We start from the raw sequence: 17,084 nt of genomic DNA on the forward strand, positions 1-17,084 counted from the left end.
GGGGGGGATTCAACTGCGCAAAAAAAGGGAGAAAAAAAATCACTTTGTTTTCTTGTGCTTCAGCAAACTAATGTACCGAAAGACCAAGATGGGTTGCTCTGTTCTTTAGATTTAGGATAGGTTTCCAAAAGCGGCATGGTAAATTTAAAAAAAACTAACTTTAAAGTTTTCCCGAAGTCCTTCCAAACTTTTTCATTCTGCACTTCTCATCCGATCCCTTTTGGGTTTTCCCGAATTCCTTCATTATCCAAAATCTAACCGCCGCGCAAAATGTCCTCATGTGTTGAAAACGCGGATGGTGATCTTAGAGCGGTAATAAAGTATCCATTTGTGTCGTTTAAGCTGGATAGGAAAGTTGCAGATTCTTCTTCCCTCCCCCAACTTCCAAAAAAACTTGCCATGAAAAACTCTGGATCTCTGTAATAGGATCTCCAGCTCACATGCGCCACCCCTTTTCCAAAACCCCCCTCTTTTTTTTATAGTGGCAGAAAAATAAGGTGATAAATTATCCTATATCTCTGTATGAGTTTGAAGAAGTGTTTTTCTCCGGGTGAAGTGTCTGATGAGAGGTTTTTGTTAAGTCCCTGTGAGCTGCACTCACTGTCTGCTGGTTGGTGGGGGGGGGTTTGTATCTCTGGTATGCACATGGTGGGGGAAAGCCAGGGCAACAAAACCTCCCTTCCCATCCCCCTCTGCAAGTAGAAGAATGTGCCTTATGGCAGACCTTCTCAGAGTTTCTCATCTCGAGGACCACCACCCCAAAACAGCACCGACTCTCCGGTCTGACAGGTTAACTCTCATGTGAGAAGGGTTTTGTAATTTATTCTTATTGACAATGTGAAGGGAGTAAAGATGAAATATTTGCATTCTCTCATCCCCGTGTAGGATCCCAGGTGACCCTCAGACATTTTCAGAGCAATTTTAATTACATTGCATATATAACAGCCCCTGCATAATTCTGTTATGAGCTTTTTCATTATCTTTGAATAGGTACGAAATCACAAGCTAATAGGATACACAAATAGAAATAATAAGAAATATGTATGGGTATGGTATTTCTATGCATTTTGCAACAACAGTGTTAACAGTGGAATAGAAATCAGGGTTTCTCAAAGTTCTGATCACAGAGTGTAAGTGTAGAACATCAGCATGTCCAGCATTTGTAATGCATCTCTTCAAAGTATGTATATTGGTAATACAACAGTTTGTTTTTATATTATAACATGAACTGTGGATGAAATGAAGAACAGCGGGTGCTTAAAATGCTTTCTAGAGCAGCCACTTACCTGCAGGTCACACATGGAGAACGTTGGATGTACAGAAAGTGTACGTGCAGGCTGATCTGTGCTGATGACATTTGTTTTTTTGGTCACAGTTATGCAGAGTAAACACTCCTTGCACTGGAATGTACATCTGCAGGCATTACATAAGACTTTCTAGTGAAAATAAAATGTCTTAAGGTGCTCACCAGCCACAACCTTTATTATTAATCGTGTGGGATTATTATTTGTTTACATGAAGGCTTAGCGATTATGACATCGGAATATCTGTGTGTGGGAGAGAGAGGGAGGGGCACAACTCAAAATTAGTTTCCTTTGGGACACTCATAATGGTCTGAACTTCCTCTTTTCTGGTTAAGGTGGCTATACTGTTAATAAAAACACAAACACACGGACAGAACTCACACAGTCAAATTATTTTAGGCTCATCCACTTATCGTTCTTTTCTTTTGACTATGGCGGGATACCAGAAAAAGCACATACCTAAAAGGTCAAAGCTCCACCATGTTGTTGATATTGCTCTAATTGGAGAGTGCACTTGTGGTATTTGGATGACTGTGTGTGTGTGTCTGTGTTCGTGTGTGTGTCGTGTCTGTTGTGTCTGTGTGTGTGTGTGTGTGTGTGTGTGTGTGTGTCTGTGTGTGTGTGTTGTGTGTGTGTGTGTTGTGTGTGTGTGTGTGTGTGTGTGTGTGTGTGTGTGTGTGTGTGTGTGTGGAGAGATGGGCCTCTTTAAAACCTACAGTAACACGGCTGCCTCAGTGAGTCAGAGGAACGGGGACCACACACAGAGCACTGGAGCCCAGGCCAACACACACTCACTCCAACTCTCATGTACACACTGACTCACTGACTAGAATAAGGGACACCTACGGAGCGATATACTGCGGTTTGAACTGTCACTTTGTCATCAGTTTATTCTGCATAATTACATAATTTCAGGTCTCTGAAAAGTGCTAATGAAGTGAGAATCTAAGAGGGGAGTTAAACTCACAAAGACATGTCATGTTTAGATTGGGAGAAAAAAAAAGGCTGCTACAAACATAGGACTGTGTGCGCTCCTAAACATCACAGGCATCAGGTTTGAAGTTGAGATCTCCTCAGAGGTTTTCATTTGCCAAGGAGAGAAATGGGGTGGAGATAAGAGGTCATGTTGGTGTTTGCTTCTTCACAGTTACATTAGACTTCTGGCCACGCAGAGCTCCCTGGGTAAGAAGTAAAAATTGTGCCAGTTAACTCTTCCAGTTAGGAAACAGGATTTGTGTCATTTCTTTTTAATGAATATGTACAGTACTGTGTAAAAGTCTCGAGCCACTCCCCATTTTCATTTTCTTTGCTTCCAAGGAGTTCGCTCCTTGTACCTTACCATTTTCAGAGGACTTGTTGTTTGTTAAACCACTTACCACTGATTTAACCCCCTAAACTCCCCTAACTCAAAATGTGTTTACATTTAACAGACAACTTGGTAAAGACCATAATTCAAATAGGATCTTTAGACACTTTATTCATAGTAGCCTGTCAGAATCTATATCTATAAAAATGGCAACAATAACACAGTTTACAGGGATAAAATAGTATTTCTGCCCCAACAAGGTGATTCCCAAAGAGCAATTAGCTGAAAACTGAAACATTTTGAGAAAACTGAACAGGTGGGCTAAAAACTATCTAGAACAGATGAACAGTACCTGAAAGCCATGTCCTTAAGGAACAGAGGAAATAGAAAAAAAAGAAGTAAAGAAAGGCTGAGGTCTGCCAAATTAAACATCAGACTGAAAAATCAGAGGAAACAGGTCCTTGGGAGGGTTAAATCAAAATTTGAAATTTTTGGTTCAAATCATTATCAATATGTATGGAGGTCAGGAGAGAGGTCCAGTAGTCTACTGGGATCTGTAAAACACAGTGAAGGCTCTGTCATGGTTTGGACTGCATTTCAGCCAGTGGTGTTGGAGATTGTGTCAACATTGATGGAATTATGTACCTGAAAATGTAACCTCAGATTCCAGTTGTGCATGCAATATCAACTAGAACACTTTGACTCATGGACTAGACCAGGGGTAGGCAACTCCAGGCCTCGAGTGCCGGTGTCCTGCAGGTTTTAGATGTCCTTGATCCAACACAGCTGATTTAAATGGCTAAATTACCTCCTCAACATGTCTTGAAGTTCTCCAGAGGCCTGGTAATGAACTTTTGATTCAGGTGTGTTGATCCAGGGTGAAATCTAAAACCTGCAGGATACCGGCACTCGAGGCCTGGAGTTGCCTACCCCCAGAATCTGCACCTCAAAATTCCATCCATCCATTCGCTTCCGCTTATCCTTTTTCAGGGTCGCAGGAGCCTATCCCAGCTGTCATAGGGTGAGAGGCGGGGTACACCCTGGACATGTCGCCAGTCTGTCGCAAGGCCATTGCCTTGACTTGAATGCCCTTCAAGAAGCCTGGAGAATTATTACTGAAGAATACTTCGAGAAATTATAGGAAAGCTTGTTTAATAGAGGTTGTGTTGAAGAATGAAGTCAGTGATACCAAATACTGACTCGCAAGCTCATTAGAATTGCCTTATATACTGTATTTCCATGTGTGTCGATAAGTCACTGCTACACCTTTCCCATTTTCCAAGCAATATACCAAAAAGAAAAAAAAAAGGGTAGCTCAAGATTTTTGCACAGTACTGTAAATTTACAGCTTCATGAAGCAGTAAACATTTATGACTAAGCTGAAGCTAATCCTGACAAAACATTTCAATAGAACCAGACTTTGCTTTGCTTTCAGAGTGAATAAATATTTTCCCCCCTCAGTCAGGGGAGGTCAGTCTGCACAGTGACGGGTCACAAAGTACAAACTGGCTTGTACGAATAACTACTTCAAGAGGGTGATTCAACAGCACTCCAGACATTTGTTTTCCTCTTTTTAAAAGAATTCTTCTATATTTTAGTTTTAAAATAAAGTGAGAGCAAGAAGGATTCAGAATTTAAACTAGTTCAGTCCAAACACAAGAATATGAACTGTGTGGTTTGGCAAACATTTATTTGCAATGGCAACGTATTTCAATATACACCCTACAAGAAAATCCCGCGTCTCCACAGCCATGCAGGCAGTCAGCTGGCCAAAATGAAAGGAGGCGATGACATCATGTGCAGTGTGAGGTCTTGGCAGAACAATTGAGCAGGCCAACATGGCAGCATGATTGTGAAAGGTCAGAGCAGCAGTGTAAACGTTTGCTTGCGGTTTTTGTCGAACGAAACCTGTTTATCATACTGTATGTTATTGCTTTAACTTTGTAACATGTTCGGAGGGTGGGGGAGGTTCTGGAGCATTGAGGTAATACAAGCTTTCGAAAGAGGAAGAAACTATTCACAAAATGGTCTGTATGCATTGGCTTGGCCTTGTCTCAAGACACATTTTAAGTATGCCGAACTTGAGTGACAGACACAGTTCTAAAGGATGACATTAAACAATATATGATTTACAGTAATTTTCAGCACATTGAAAAAATCAGAGCCACCTCACTGATGATAAAATTATGCTTTTTGCTTTTTAAAAAAGTTTTTTTTAAACTTTTGTAATAAAATAACACAAAATAATTTTTTTTAAAAATTCTTGTAGATATTTTCGACTGCATCTCCTCACTAAAACGTAACATCCTGAGCACCAAATATACCTTCTGCCCTTGCTTGGGTATAAAGTTTGCTTTTAAAGTAACCCTTTCAAAAGTCAGCATTTGGTCTGTCTGTGTGTCATTTGTCCAAGAATCATAACAGGCTCAAAGGACTCTATTGGTTTAGTTCTACCAATCAACCCCGATTATGCTGGTGTCTACATGCTTCCTGTTCTCCTCATCAGACTTTGGTGTCTCCTGGATCAGCTCCACGGGTCAGAGCTGTGTTTCTGGTTGTAGTTCTGCAGCTCGATCTGGTCTTTGATCTGGTTCATCAGAATCTGAGACAAAAGCATTCCAGCCAGCTGCAAACCAGAAAACATGACAGAAGGTTGAACATGTGTCTCTTCTATTAGAAGCTGTGTGAGTGTTGGTATGTAATCTTCTACCTGTGGTATAGCCAGTCCCAGCGCAATGCCTCCTAGTAAGAACAGGTTGCTGTGGATCCAATCAACTATTTTGTCTATGCAGCCATTGGTGTGAATGCGGTTTCCAGCCTCGATGTAATCCAATTCCTGAATGTTGTGACCGCACATGGTGTTGATTACCTACCCGCAAACGAGCACACAGTTAAAACACATGAAAAACAACAAAAATGAACCACAAAGATCAGTATCAGCATATTCTTAAAAGCAAGTTCACCGTGTCATTTCTTAAGATACAGCAGGAAAAGGGGACAGAGCAGCGTTCTCGGCTGGGGTTGTCCTTGCTGCAGTTGAAATACATGTTCTGTGACCAGTCCAAGTACCTCAAAGCACCACAGCAGTCAAACTGATGAGACAGAAGAGATCAGAAGATGGAGTAGCCACCTAAAAGGCTGTCATCACCCCAACAATTCCACCTTCAGGCTAAATCCTTACCTCTTCCTGACCAAAATCAATAAGGTTTTGCAGATCAATATCATCTCTGTAGTGGACAATGGCATTGTTGATCACCTCGGTCACTTTACCTCTTGCCTTGAAAGAAAAATGAAAAAGTATTTTATGGATAAAAAAAGTAAATAAAACAATGAAATAAATCTAGAATAATATGGACAAAGTGCAGCAGAGGGCGCTCTCATCTTATAATACACAACCTCTCTCCCTGTGTGTGTTTGTTTGCTTCGTTGGCTGCCAACTCTGACAAGATCAGGAGTTTGGAGCAACCAAACGTGGCACACATGTACATGTTAGGGCCTTGAAGAGTTTCATCTCCGTCACATTTTGTAACGTCATCATGTTGCCTAGCAACCTAATTTATCTTTTTTTTTTTTTTTTTTTTTGCCTGTCCCGTTTGGCTCTTTTGCCATCAGAATTATTGTCTAAAGGCGAAGAAAGATGCCCAACGGATTTACTTTACCAAATGGACCATCCCAGCCTTGCCGTAATGGTCTATTTGATTCACCTTTTATTGTTTATTTTATTTTTATTTTCACTTGCTAGATACGGGACAGACTTGAATGAGGAAAAGAAAAGGGAGAAAGAAAGAGGGGGAAAAAACAGCGGAGAAGAGGGACGGGGATAAAGGGCAAAAAACAAAAACCAACAAAATAAGCAGACAAAAATACATATATCAATCACCTGGATCACCTGTTGAGAAAGAAAAAAGAAAACAAGCATTTAACAAGGGATAAACAACATCATGATGATCTATGGGAATATAACAGTAAATACTAAGTGTTAAACATTATTGTGCAGCACGTAAGATCGACAGCGCACAGTGTGCTTTAAGGTAGGAGCCAAAAAGGTGTAGTTTGTGTGTGTGAGCACCCGTGTGTACACCTGTGAGCATGAACGCGCTTGTTTTTAAAAGGTTCCTACATGTAATGATCTGTTAGAGGGTGTGGGGAGCCACAGCCCCGTCCTCCAGGGCATGAAGCAGGTATGGAGGAGATCAAAACTCCAACTGTTTTTTGGGGTTTTTTTTAATTAAAAGAAAATTAATATCATGTGCAACATCATTAATAGGCAAAAGAAGTAGTCTTAAGCACCAGTTTGGAGCATGCTTTTCAAGGTTTTATATTAATGTGAAGCTACTGTATAACCTCTCACATGACTAGTGCTGATATTCTGTATAAACATAAAACAAAACTGTATAAAAATCATCAAATGATAAAGAGCCCCCAAAAGACTATTACACCCAAAGTTATTTATTATAGAATGAGCAACAAAAGAAACCTATTTAAGTTTTGAAAGAGTTGAGAATACAGAGAACTGAAATACATTCGTGTTTAATTATTCTGATTGATAGAACAGTCCATATTGTTCGATTACCTTATCTGAAAAGATGAAGCCCAGGACACCAGCAGTCAGCTGCAGGATGAAGATCACGATCAGACAGATACAGAACTGGGAGGAGGGAAAAAGAGCAGTCGTTACCACATTGTAATTTAAACCTCCTCCTGTGTCTCCATGAAGCTGTTGCTTATGAGCGCCTCACTTGTAAAAAAAAAGGTCCAGAATTAAGCAAGAAAGCAGAGAACAACTAGTGAACTCTAGAAGCAAAATATTTTAATGGTTTCCTAGTGTAACCTGTTTGCTTGGCATAGATAGCACAAATATAACCAATGATCTTAAAAGATTGTGCATTTGGACCCTTAAAGATATAATAAAAACTTTAAAATCCATTAAATTCTTCTTCCTCACAGTTTGCAAGAGGCAGAGGTTTTCTCGGAGGGACCCCACACAACCGCAGAAGGTGATGATGAACATGAGGACCCCCACGATCAACAGCATTACAGCGGGGTCCACAGCGAGACATGCGAGCGCTGTTTCTAAAGCAGAAGGGGAGAGAGAAGACACTCAAAGGATAACACAGACAGAGAGGGCAGGCTGGGAAACATTTCTGGAAATATAATTCAAAAACTGCATTTTCAAGTATGTTTTTAGTGAAAAAGTGGACTAACAAAGCCTTACAGAAACAAAAGCACTCTACCTATATGTGATGGGACTCCCACTGTGTTATTAAAAGAGACTGTATGCTTCATAAATAGAGAATTGTTTTACCTGCGTGTTTCACAATGCGGGCATACACTCCGATTAACACCAACACCAGAGAAATTATCTGAGAACAAACACATAGAAAAAAAGATTACCCAAGATTTCTTTATCCTTGGGGCAATTAAAAAAAAAAATTAGAAGTGAAGTGTAATATGCACTCGAGGGGAATATGAAGAAATATTTCTTTTATGTTTCTGCTTGTACAGGGTGCATCATCATCTTTCCAGAACACTCAATTACAATAATAAGAAAAATGTGCAGTGGCTACACATGAGTCACCGATAAGGCTGCACTGATGATTTTCCAGAAACATTCACTCTGAATCAGTGTTAAACTGCATCACCAACAATTGGTTGTTAAAACTAGGAGATTCTTCCAGTCTCTCTGCTTTAATCTGACTATATTAACCTACAGCAACCTGCAGACTTCATTAAAAAAATAAAGGCTCTTTCACTCTGCACTGCTTTCTCAGTCTCAATAGAATAATAGTAAATACTCTTCCCAGCCTGAATGACATAGATCGAGTTACTGCAGACACTGCGCCTTAATGTGGTGGGAGAGAGAGGTCAGGTTTGTCTTTTTGGAAGGGTTTAGTTTCACAGTCAAAGGGAAAAAAAGGAAAAAAAAAACCACAGGGGTGATATTAGGAAGGTAATTCATGTCTGCATACGAGTCAGTAATTCCCATGAAAAGAAGCGACGCGCACTACGAGACTCACTGTAGCTGGAGGGAGCAGAAATGACAACACATTCCATACAAGTTTTTACAGACTTATCCTGTTTGTACACGAGCACTGCCTCAATACTGCTGACACACTTATGCACAAAAAAAAAAAAAAAAAAACATGCAAAAAATGAAACAATTACAAATATAATAGAATGTGCAAAGGAAACACTACAAACACTGAGCAAGGACATAAGAAAAACACTAAAACTTCATGTCAGATCTTGGTTTAAGCATTCTAATTTTCCTGAAAAAGGGTTAGTCTCCTCACATGGATCTAAACCTCAGCTGGTTAAATCTGCAACAAGAGATCAACTCTAAAAATGCTGTAAGAAATCTCCTTAAGTTCTGGCCCACGGTCACCTGACACCGCAACCCACTGATGGGAACGTTTTGTTTACAACCAACCTTCTGAGCTTCGCAGTTTTACATAATTTGCGGAATTTTAATTTGAATGATGTTATTCAGTCATTTGTTGAAATAGAGATGTATCACCACCTGCACAACCTGGCACAGGGGACAACCTCTGTCAGGAAACAGATGTGAGGTGGGGACATTAAACAAAGGTGTGGCCCCATGAGCACATTGACCCTGAAAGTTTGCTTGGCATTGAGTATGTAACAAAAAAGGAAATCAGTGAAACTGGGAAAACTCCTTTGTGTTCACATTTTCTGGTGGCTGAAACAAACCACAGCACTGACTGAGGTGACCAAATCCAATCCTGATTTTCAAAGTGAGAATAAAACTTAGTCAATGTTTAAACACTGAGCTGAGAACACCTGGTGTATTTGTTTGTGTGTATGCCTTTGTGAGTGAGACCCATACTTCCTTCTCCCTTCTACTCTTTCCCTCAGTTTCACTCTGAACACCAAAGTTAAAGAACAACTAAGTGAAACAAAGCAGCAAAGTGTTCTGCTGGCCGCTGACAAGGAAGTGATGCCTTACATGGTTGGCATAACTGAAATCACAGCATAAACGTCTTTGAACTATTTGTTAGTCAAACGTCCCCTGGAAGCTCCAAAGACAAATGATTAACCAGCACACAGAGTTCCTAAAATGAAGGTCACCACACGCTGAGATCAGTCAGTCAATGCTTTTATAATAGCGTGCGATTACTTACCCAAAATATAAAATTAAATATGAACAGCAGGTACTTCACAGCTGGGCTGACAAACGTAAACTCCTCGTCAGATCTAGGTGCGCCTCTGCTTGTTCGTGCCATGGCGACAGGTGAGCGTCTTTATTCAAGTTTGCGCGCAAAAAGAGCCAAAGGCTGGGAAAAGGTGTTTCCTAAAGTTAAACCGAACACCTCTTAGCATGATGACGACGACTGATTTGCTGACATGCTGACACATAACAGTAAAGTAACGAGTTCCCAGCTGCCCGCCGACCCTGGTTGATAGTAGCAGGGTGTGTAAAAACTGGGTGTTCCCATTTTTTCTCCACTGTGTTTTTTTTGTTGTGTGTGTTTTTGTTTTGTTTTGTTTTGTTTTTGTTTTTGCACTAAATGTTCCCTGATATCAACAGGGTCCAAGCACTGATTTAAAAGACTGAGTTGGGATTTTATTAATTGGAAACAACGGTTACATTATCAATAAGTACAAAAATAAAAGCCCAATTGTAAGTAAACATGTATGAATGCAACACTAGAGACAAAAAAGGGCAAAAAATAGCATATGGAAAAAAATATGATTTTTCTTTTCTTTTCTAGTCTATTAGAAAAAAGTAAACGTGAACCACATTTGAGCTAAAACTGTCCTCTCGCTGTCTGCTTTTATTTTGAAGGCACGATATCGTCATAACATCCGCTTTACCTAGAGGTTATTTCCGTGTTTATTAGGATGTCTGCAGAAGTAATAATCAGTCAATTTTATAGAAATATGTAAAATACGAAAATGGCGTGGAAAAGCGAAGGTTTGTGCGATGTTGCGCGTTTGTTTGCTAGTAGGTTTATTTATTTTCTTTAGCTCAGAGAAGCCTTCTTAAAACAATTAGGCTGTTAAGCTAACGTTGCTAATTCTCTCTATTCGTATAGCTGTAACCTGTTAATTGCAGTTTCTAGTTAAATTATGTGGTGCTTTCACTCCAAAACCTTTGTTTCCAGTGTCTTCGGCAGACCGTGTTCTTCCTCCAGCCTCTCTGCGTCTCCTTGTCCCTCCAGTGAGACTCATGTCTGCCTTCGTGTGGCAGGTAGCGCAGCAGCTCAAAGTGATGCAGTATGACAAGCTGGCGGACTTCATCAGTTTGGCAACAGAGATGGTCCCAGAGCTGCTCAGTCCCACCCAGAAGGCTCAGCTCATCCTGGGCCTGAGAGCAAGGGTAAGGGATTAGTCCCAACTGTAAATACATTTTAATGTCAGTGAAGCTGAGATGAGGAATTAATAACCTATACTAATGTAGTACTTATCTATGTGGCCCCTCAGAGGGTCTTTTTCCTGCCTTCACCTTAATGTGCTAGTGCATGTCTAAGTAATAATATATATGGTAGGTTTTGAATATTGTTGTTAACCACAATTTACATTTTCACCACATTTAAAAGGCTTTGGTAGTTAATTGAACTACTTGGAACATTAGTGAACGTTCCCAGGTGTGGCCAACCTACCAAAAGTGCTCCAAGAGTACATCGACAACTCATCCAGGTGGTTGCAAAACAGTCTTGTTACATCTGGGATAAAAGTAACACAGCATTTCTTTAAAAAAAACATCATACCAACAGTAAAACATGGAAGTGGTAGTGTGACAGTCTGAAGCTACTTTGTTGTTTCAGGACAGGATGACCTGCTATAATTGGTGGAACCATGAATTCTGCTCTATTCTTGAAAATCCTAAAGGAGAATGTCCAGCTATCGGGTCATGCCCTGAAAGTTTTTTTTTTTTTAGGTTATTTATTCAGCTTATTTTTGTCTAATATTGCAACTTGTTTGATGTAAGTGTGAGAACCAGACAAAAATCTGATCTCAGGAGGGTGGCAAATACTTTTTCACAGCACTTAATGTAAGGCACGAGTTCTGTTATTCATCATTTCATTCATTACATTTTTGTTGCTTTCGAAGTTGAAGTGTTTTGTGTTGCTTGTTATTACATGCCTAAATATTGTGCTTCTGCTCATAGTGGCAGTCGTTTTTTTTCCACAGTATGTCGTGATCTTTTTTTTTTTTGCAGCTGGTTCTTGAGCTGTGTCGAGGTGATGGTGTATCCAACCTGCAGATGATCCAGAGTCAACTAGATAAAATCCACACCTGCAGTGTTGAGCTGAGCTCTAATCAGGAGATGGTGGGTGTTTTTAAAGACAATTCAGAGCTGTTTCATCACCAAATTTAAAAAGACAAACAAGCAAGCAAACAAAAAATTAGACAAACAATGAGCTTTAGGAAAAGATAGATTAAAAATACAGAAAAAAAGCCTTTTTCCTGTATTGTGTGTCTTCTTTTTGACAGGCCAGTTCTGATATATTGAAGACATCATACAGCAACTTTGCTAGCCTGGTTCAGAACATTTTGAATGTTCCTTTTGAGAAGGAGTTCTTTTTTCAGGTAAGTTGGTTTCTGAAAAATTCACAAGTCATAAGTTTTGAAGCCTCTGATTTAGCTACAATCAGTGGCTCATATGGTTCTAACTTATCAGTCACAAGGTAGCCACAATCTGTTTTTTTCGTTTTCTGCACACAGTACCATAATTTACATGTTGTATTAAATGTATAATCTATAATCTATGCTTCTCATCAAGTAGATGAACCTATAGTTCAGATATGATTTCTTTAGGAGGTTTTTCCTGCCAACTACGGCTCCATCTATAACCAAAGGATCCAGCAGCTTGTGTCCGTCTTTCTGTCCAGACTTGAAGAGCTGCTGCCAGTACCAGACCTGCAGCAGGTACTCCAGCAGTACTACAAAAGTAATTTGCAGCACGAGATCAAAATTTGTAACCTCTAAGATTTTTTGTTCTCTTACAACCTGCATTTCTGTGGTCTTTTCTTTCCATCTCAGACAGCAGCTTGGCTCAATGAAACACATGTATCAGAAGAAATTGGACTCCATCTGTCTGAACCCTTCAGTTTGAAGACCCTGCTGCATCATCACAGGCAGACGGGGACTCTAAGTTCAGGTGAGAACCTTTTTTTTTTTTTTTTAATGAAGTATTATAAATGAGTGAGTAATGTGTCATATATCGGGCTTTCTTCTCTGACAGCACGGTCAAGCAGTGAGGACGATGTCATTTTGTCCACACTAGCCCTCCCTTCTCAAACTGTCGCAGAGAGGTTCACTGAGGCTTATAGTCAGGAAGATCATGACGGTGAAGAACAAACACCATCACTGGAGGGTTTAGAAGAAGAATCAAGTCAAAGCTTTGATGTCACGGCAAATGATTGGCTGCCAAAAAAGAAACCAGGTCAGAAAAAAAAGTAGGAGACCAATATTACTCTTGAATCAGTTAGTCTTATCTCTCTGACTTGCTGTGCTTTGTACTGTTTTCAGGTCCTTTCTCTTGTTTATTCATCTGCCCTCAGTGCTCATTCACACATCGCATAAAGAGAAAAGTCCAGGAGCACATCCAGAGTGAGCACCAGATAACCGCTTCTATTCACACAAACTTTTCTGGGAAAAAAGTCAGGAAGAAGATACGTCAGAATGCTGTGAAAAATAAAGTAAAAGGTGACCCAGACAAACGGAGGAAAACCGAACCAAAAAGTGTGGCTAAAAACTGGGAATGCAAGCAGAAAAATGACAATGTAGAAAATAAGGAAAAGCGTAGATGGAAAGAGCCCAAGCAGGAAGACAGAAGGTTTCTGAGCACGCGACCTGTGAACAAAAACTTCACAGAGAAAGAAACCAAATGTCCGATGTGTGAAAAGTTCTTTGAACATCCAAATCAATTGAAGGCTCACATGAAGCTCCACAGCTTCCCCTACCGCTGCAGCCAGTGCGAGAAAGGATTCACCAGCCCATCAGGCTTTTATCAGCACCAGAGGCTTCATAAGAGAGGACGAATATTCATCTGTAACCAGTGCAACAAGGGATTCCTGTGCAGGTATTCACTCAAGCAGCATGAACGCCTCCACAACGGTCCCACCAACTTGTGCAACATCTGCGGGAAATGGTTCAGCAAAGCTGGCATCACGAGACACATGCAGATGCACAGAGGGGAGAAAAACTACCTCTGCACCACTTGCGGGAAATCCTTCTTGTCTTCGGGCGAGCTGCTGCTGCACACTCGGTCTCACACGGGGGAGACGCCCTACACCTGCGTCCAGTGCGGGAAGGGTTTCTCCAGCAAAAGTCACCTAAATGTCCACATGCGCTCTCATACAGGGGAGCGCCCATACCTGTGCTCTGAATGCCCCAAGCGTTTCCTTACGTTAAACTGCCTAAAGAGACACACACTCAGCCACAATGGGGTGAAACCATTCAAGTGTCCAAACTGCGAGAGAGAATTCTCGCAGCAGGGGAATCTGAAAAGACACCTTGCCACTCATAAACCCCACATGTAGTTTGCAGTTCTTATTTTATTGTCAGTCAAACAAGTTTATTTCAAACTGGAATTCCAGAATGAACTACCTTCTGTACGAAGAAATAAGTGTGGGAAGCATTAACCATGCAATCGCTGGAAGTATAAGCTTTGTTTTCTTCAGTGTATTCAGCAGGCATTAAAGTGCACTTGAGCATATGCTTACCATCAGCGATGTCAATTTCATTTTAGTTTCACACACCATTACACTCGCTCACATTGTAGTGTAGAAAATCTGATGATGAAGCTTTCTGGGTGGAGTGCTGGTTAAATATGCAACACTTTCACTTTTCAGCTCTCTGTAAAACTATTCTAACTTCATCCCTGTTTAAGAAACCTGCAGCCTTCCCTTTGAGTTGAATCCTATGAATGTTCTTGTGCCACTGAATTTTTTTTGTCATTCTTATCAAAAATGTAATTATCTTAAAATTTGGGGGTTTTCTCAAAATTTAGATGTATTCACTTGAACAAAGTTTCAACAACTTTAAATTCTGACTTGTGGAAGGTGTTTTTTTTCAACAGGGAAACAAAAACTCTGTAGGACACAACCCGAAACGTCAGAGAAAACCGGTGCAATCTACACATCCGTTAGCGCCTGAGTGTCATTTCAAGTTTCAGTTGTTTCTTTGGCATTGTCTTACTGTGCGGGATCACCTCACTGCTGCCAGGTGAAGTGATTAACATTTATTTGTTACAATGAAGAAGCCAGGAAATGTCCTCCCAGCATTCATCTTAAAGTTTCTGCAAATCAGGCACACCACCTCTCCCTCAATGACACCTTCTGCATTCAAACTTTGGAAAGAGCCAGGACTGATCCACAGAGTCCTTTACAAACGTAGGCATCTGGAAACTTAGAGTGAACACATTTTCTTCCAAAGTTGGACATGTTTAGAGAGCAGAGTTAGTCTATTGAGGAACATGTGAGGATAGAAACCTGTGAAAAACACACACCACTGTAGGAAATGCAATTTATTTGCAATTTTTTAATAACATCATTCCTCAGATAAAAATGCAATGTTACAGGAATATACATCAGATATTAATTTAAAACTTGCTTTCAAGGGACCATACAGTCTAAATATACTTTTTCCTTTTTTATTTACTTGTAGCGTGCGTTATAAGCAAGACAGACTCTGTCACCAATGACAGACTGACAAGTTACAGATACAAACTGTACATTACTTATTTACAAATCAACTTTTTGTTTGGTTTTTTTCTTTCACTTTTTATTGAAAATAGGAGTAGAAAAAGTGATTGAATTAATATTCTGATTTATTTCATTTGTATTCTTTCCCTTTCTAAAATCTAAAATGAAATGAAGGAGAAAAAAAAAATCAAGATCTCTCTTTTAGAAAAAAAAAGCAGAACGAGAGGAAGAAAAAATAAAAAGGTTGTGTCAATCGTGAGATCATGTCACTTAGCAACCTCAGAACAAATGAAATTCCTCGCACAGTCGAGGGGGAGTGGCTTACGTTAAAGAATTCAGTTACAAAAAAAAGAAAAGAAAAGAAAAAAAATGGCCATCTGCCTCCAAAGCTACCAAGCACAATAACACACTCTAGTTCATTTTTCTGATCGTAAATAGTGCTGTTATTAAATACTACATTTAACAGTAGCGTCACTACTAATATTACAAGGAATTGGTCTTTGTGTGATCACCTCTCTCCAAAAAAATAAACTCAAGGATTGACAACAGACATCTCTCTGACAGAGAAGAAGAAGAAAAACAGCTCAGTCCTGTTAATGGCCCTTTAACACTTTGCATGAGTAGTGACGTACACGTAAGATCATACAGAGCAGCATAGCCCTGATATATAAATGAGGAACAGAAAGAAGATAAAGACTGTGCTGTACGTAGAGCTGCAATTCTCTTGCCACTAAATCAAGCTGGCCAAAAGCAGGGTAGTGCCTTCTTTGCTTAAAGAGATGCTCCTGCATCATCAGTAATGGAAGAAAACACTCGTGATGCTCTCAAATGGGCCCACTCATCTATTTAAAGCTGCATCTGCACACGCGCAAACAGATACAAGACCTCTATGTTTCTAACTCAACTGAGGCCTTTTATGTCTGTGCTGGTCAGAACATCTCTCTTCTATTAATGGCTACGTAGAAGGAAAATCTACAAATATAAAGTGACTCCTCAGGCGTGAGTAAGAGCATATAACTGTATCCTACATTCACGGGGTGATTGGAGAAATAATTCTCATCTGCGATGCAATGTTAAGTAGCTCTTGTCTGTAAAATGAAGAGTGGAGAAGCAGATACAGGCGGAGACATTCGTGGTTCTAATGAGGTGAAAGCTGTTCCAAAACCAGAACCGCTGACAGTCAAGTCTGCATTGTAAAGCTGCTGCCACACCTCTGAAGTAATATCCCAAAGAGAGTCGCGTTTGCTGCTACGGAAAGACTCAATCTTAGTGTCAAAACTGAGTGCCAGGCAGGGCTCTCTGTGATTTGGAATGAATGCGGGATAACACACAAGGTCTTTGAGGTCCTGACAAAACAGTCATACTAAATATTCACATAAAAGGTGCTGTTGTAGGTGCCGCTATACGATGAGTGAATTCTAGTCTATACATTATTCCTAAACCCACTGGGCAAGCAAATTTCATCTATTGGGTTCAGCTAAGAGCTTAGCAGCCCTGGAAAAACGTCGCCACCAATATCTGATGACTTAACGTGGTGCTATGAGGGGAAAAAATGATTAAAATCAGCTGTTTGGGTGCTGCTATGTGCGAGTGCTGCTTAACATGCAAAGAGCTGGCTATGAAATTCAGCAGTGATCACTTATTTAAAGCTAAATCAATCACTTCTACTTTGAAGATGTATTGATTTCATTGATCCCAACAGATTAAATACGTGTAATGATCATGTAACCCAAATTTGTAGTTTTAAACAGGCTGCGTGTCCTTGATCGCATTTAGTCCATCAAGGACTGAATGAAATGC

The 17,084-nt window shown here is 40.1% G+C and overlaps 2 protein-coding genes across 5 annotated transcripts; one reads left to right on the plus strand and one right to left on the minus strand.

Moving 5' to 3' along the window:
* Positions 1–4,283: 4,283 nt before the first annotated feature.
* On the minus strand, positions 4,284–10,824 carry tspan33a (tetraspanin 33a). Of its 2 annotated transcripts, none has more exons than XM_042222947.1 (8): positions 10,725–10,824; positions 7,916–7,973; positions 7,556–7,683; positions 7,184–7,258; positions 5,792–5,887; positions 5,574–5,702; positions 5,321–5,479; positions 4,284–5,236 (listed from the first exon to the last, which is right to left on the minus strand). In XM_042222947.1, exons 3-8 carry the CDS (start codon positions 7,643–7,645, stop codon positions 5,135–5,137), a joined length of 651 nt encoding a protein of 216 aa, XP_042078881.1. In that variant the 5' UTR covers positions 7,646–7,683; positions 7,916–7,973; positions 10,725–10,824; the 3' UTR covers positions 4,284–5,134. The 2 variants fall into 2 exon arrangements, with proteins under 2 accessions (XP_042078881.1, XP_042078880.1); XM_042222946.1 differs by lacking the exon at positions 10,725–10,824 and adding an exon at positions 9,753–10,081.
* Positions 10,416–15,488, plus strand: LOC102296681 (oocyte zinc finger protein XlCOF6). Of its 3 annotated transcripts, none has more exons than XM_005927199.3 (8): positions 10,416–10,576; positions 10,737–10,951; positions 11,795–11,905; positions 12,070–12,165; positions 12,394–12,504; positions 12,619–12,736; positions 12,821–13,021; positions 13,108–15,488. In XM_005927199.3, the coding sequence occupies exons 1-8, from the start codon at positions 10,528–10,530 to the stop codon at positions 14,118–14,120; spliced, it is 1,914 nt and encodes a 637-aa protein (XP_005927261.1). In that variant the 5' UTR covers positions 10,416–10,527; the 3' UTR covers positions 14,121–15,488. The 3 variants fall into 3 exon arrangements, with proteins under 3 accessions (XP_005927261.1, XP_005927262.1, XP_005927263.1); XM_005927200.3 differs by having other exon boundaries at positions 12,397–12,504; XM_005927201.3 differs by having other exon boundaries at positions 10,417–10,546.
* Positions 15,489–17,084: the final 1,596 nt, after the last annotated feature.

Source organism: Haplochromis burtoni, unplaced genomic scaffold, assembly GCF_018398535.1.
Source record: "Haplochromis burtoni strain Fernald_Lab_line unplaced genomic scaffold, NCSU_Asbu1 Contig_98, whole genome shotgun sequence".
In the NCBI taxonomy this organism is placed as follows: domain Eukaryota; kingdom Metazoa; phylum Chordata; class Actinopteri; order Cichliformes; family Cichlidae; genus Haplochromis; species Haplochromis burtoni.

Excerpts from the sequence above, each read along its gene's own strand:
- LOC102296681 (XM_005927199.3), top strand. The coding sequence starts at position 10,528 with ATGGCGTGGAAAAGCGAAGGTTTGTGCGATGTTGCGCGTTTGTTTGCT. Across the intron at positions 12,505-12,618 it reads CAGTACCAGACCTGCAGCAG|ACAGCAGCTTGGCTCAATGA; the intron begins GTACTCCAGCAG and ends TTTCCATCTCAG. Across the intron at positions 13,022-13,107 it reads GCTGCCAAAAAAGAAACCAG|GTCCTTTCTCTTGTTTATTC; the intron begins GTCAGAAAAAAA and ends TACTGTTTTCAG.
- tspan33a (XM_042222946.1), bottom strand. The coding sequence starts at position 9,854 with ATGGCACGAACAAGCAGAGGCGCACCTAGATCTGACGAGGAGTTTACG. Across the intron at positions 7,259-7,555 it reads ACCTCTGCCTCTTGCAAACT|TTCTGTATCTGTCTGATCGT; the intron begins GTGAGGAAGAAG and ends CCCTCCTCCCAG. Across the intron at positions 5,703-5,791 it reads TTGATTTTGGTCAGGAAGAG|TTTGACTGCTGTGGTGCTTT; the intron begins GTAAGGATTTAG and ends CTGTCTCATCAG.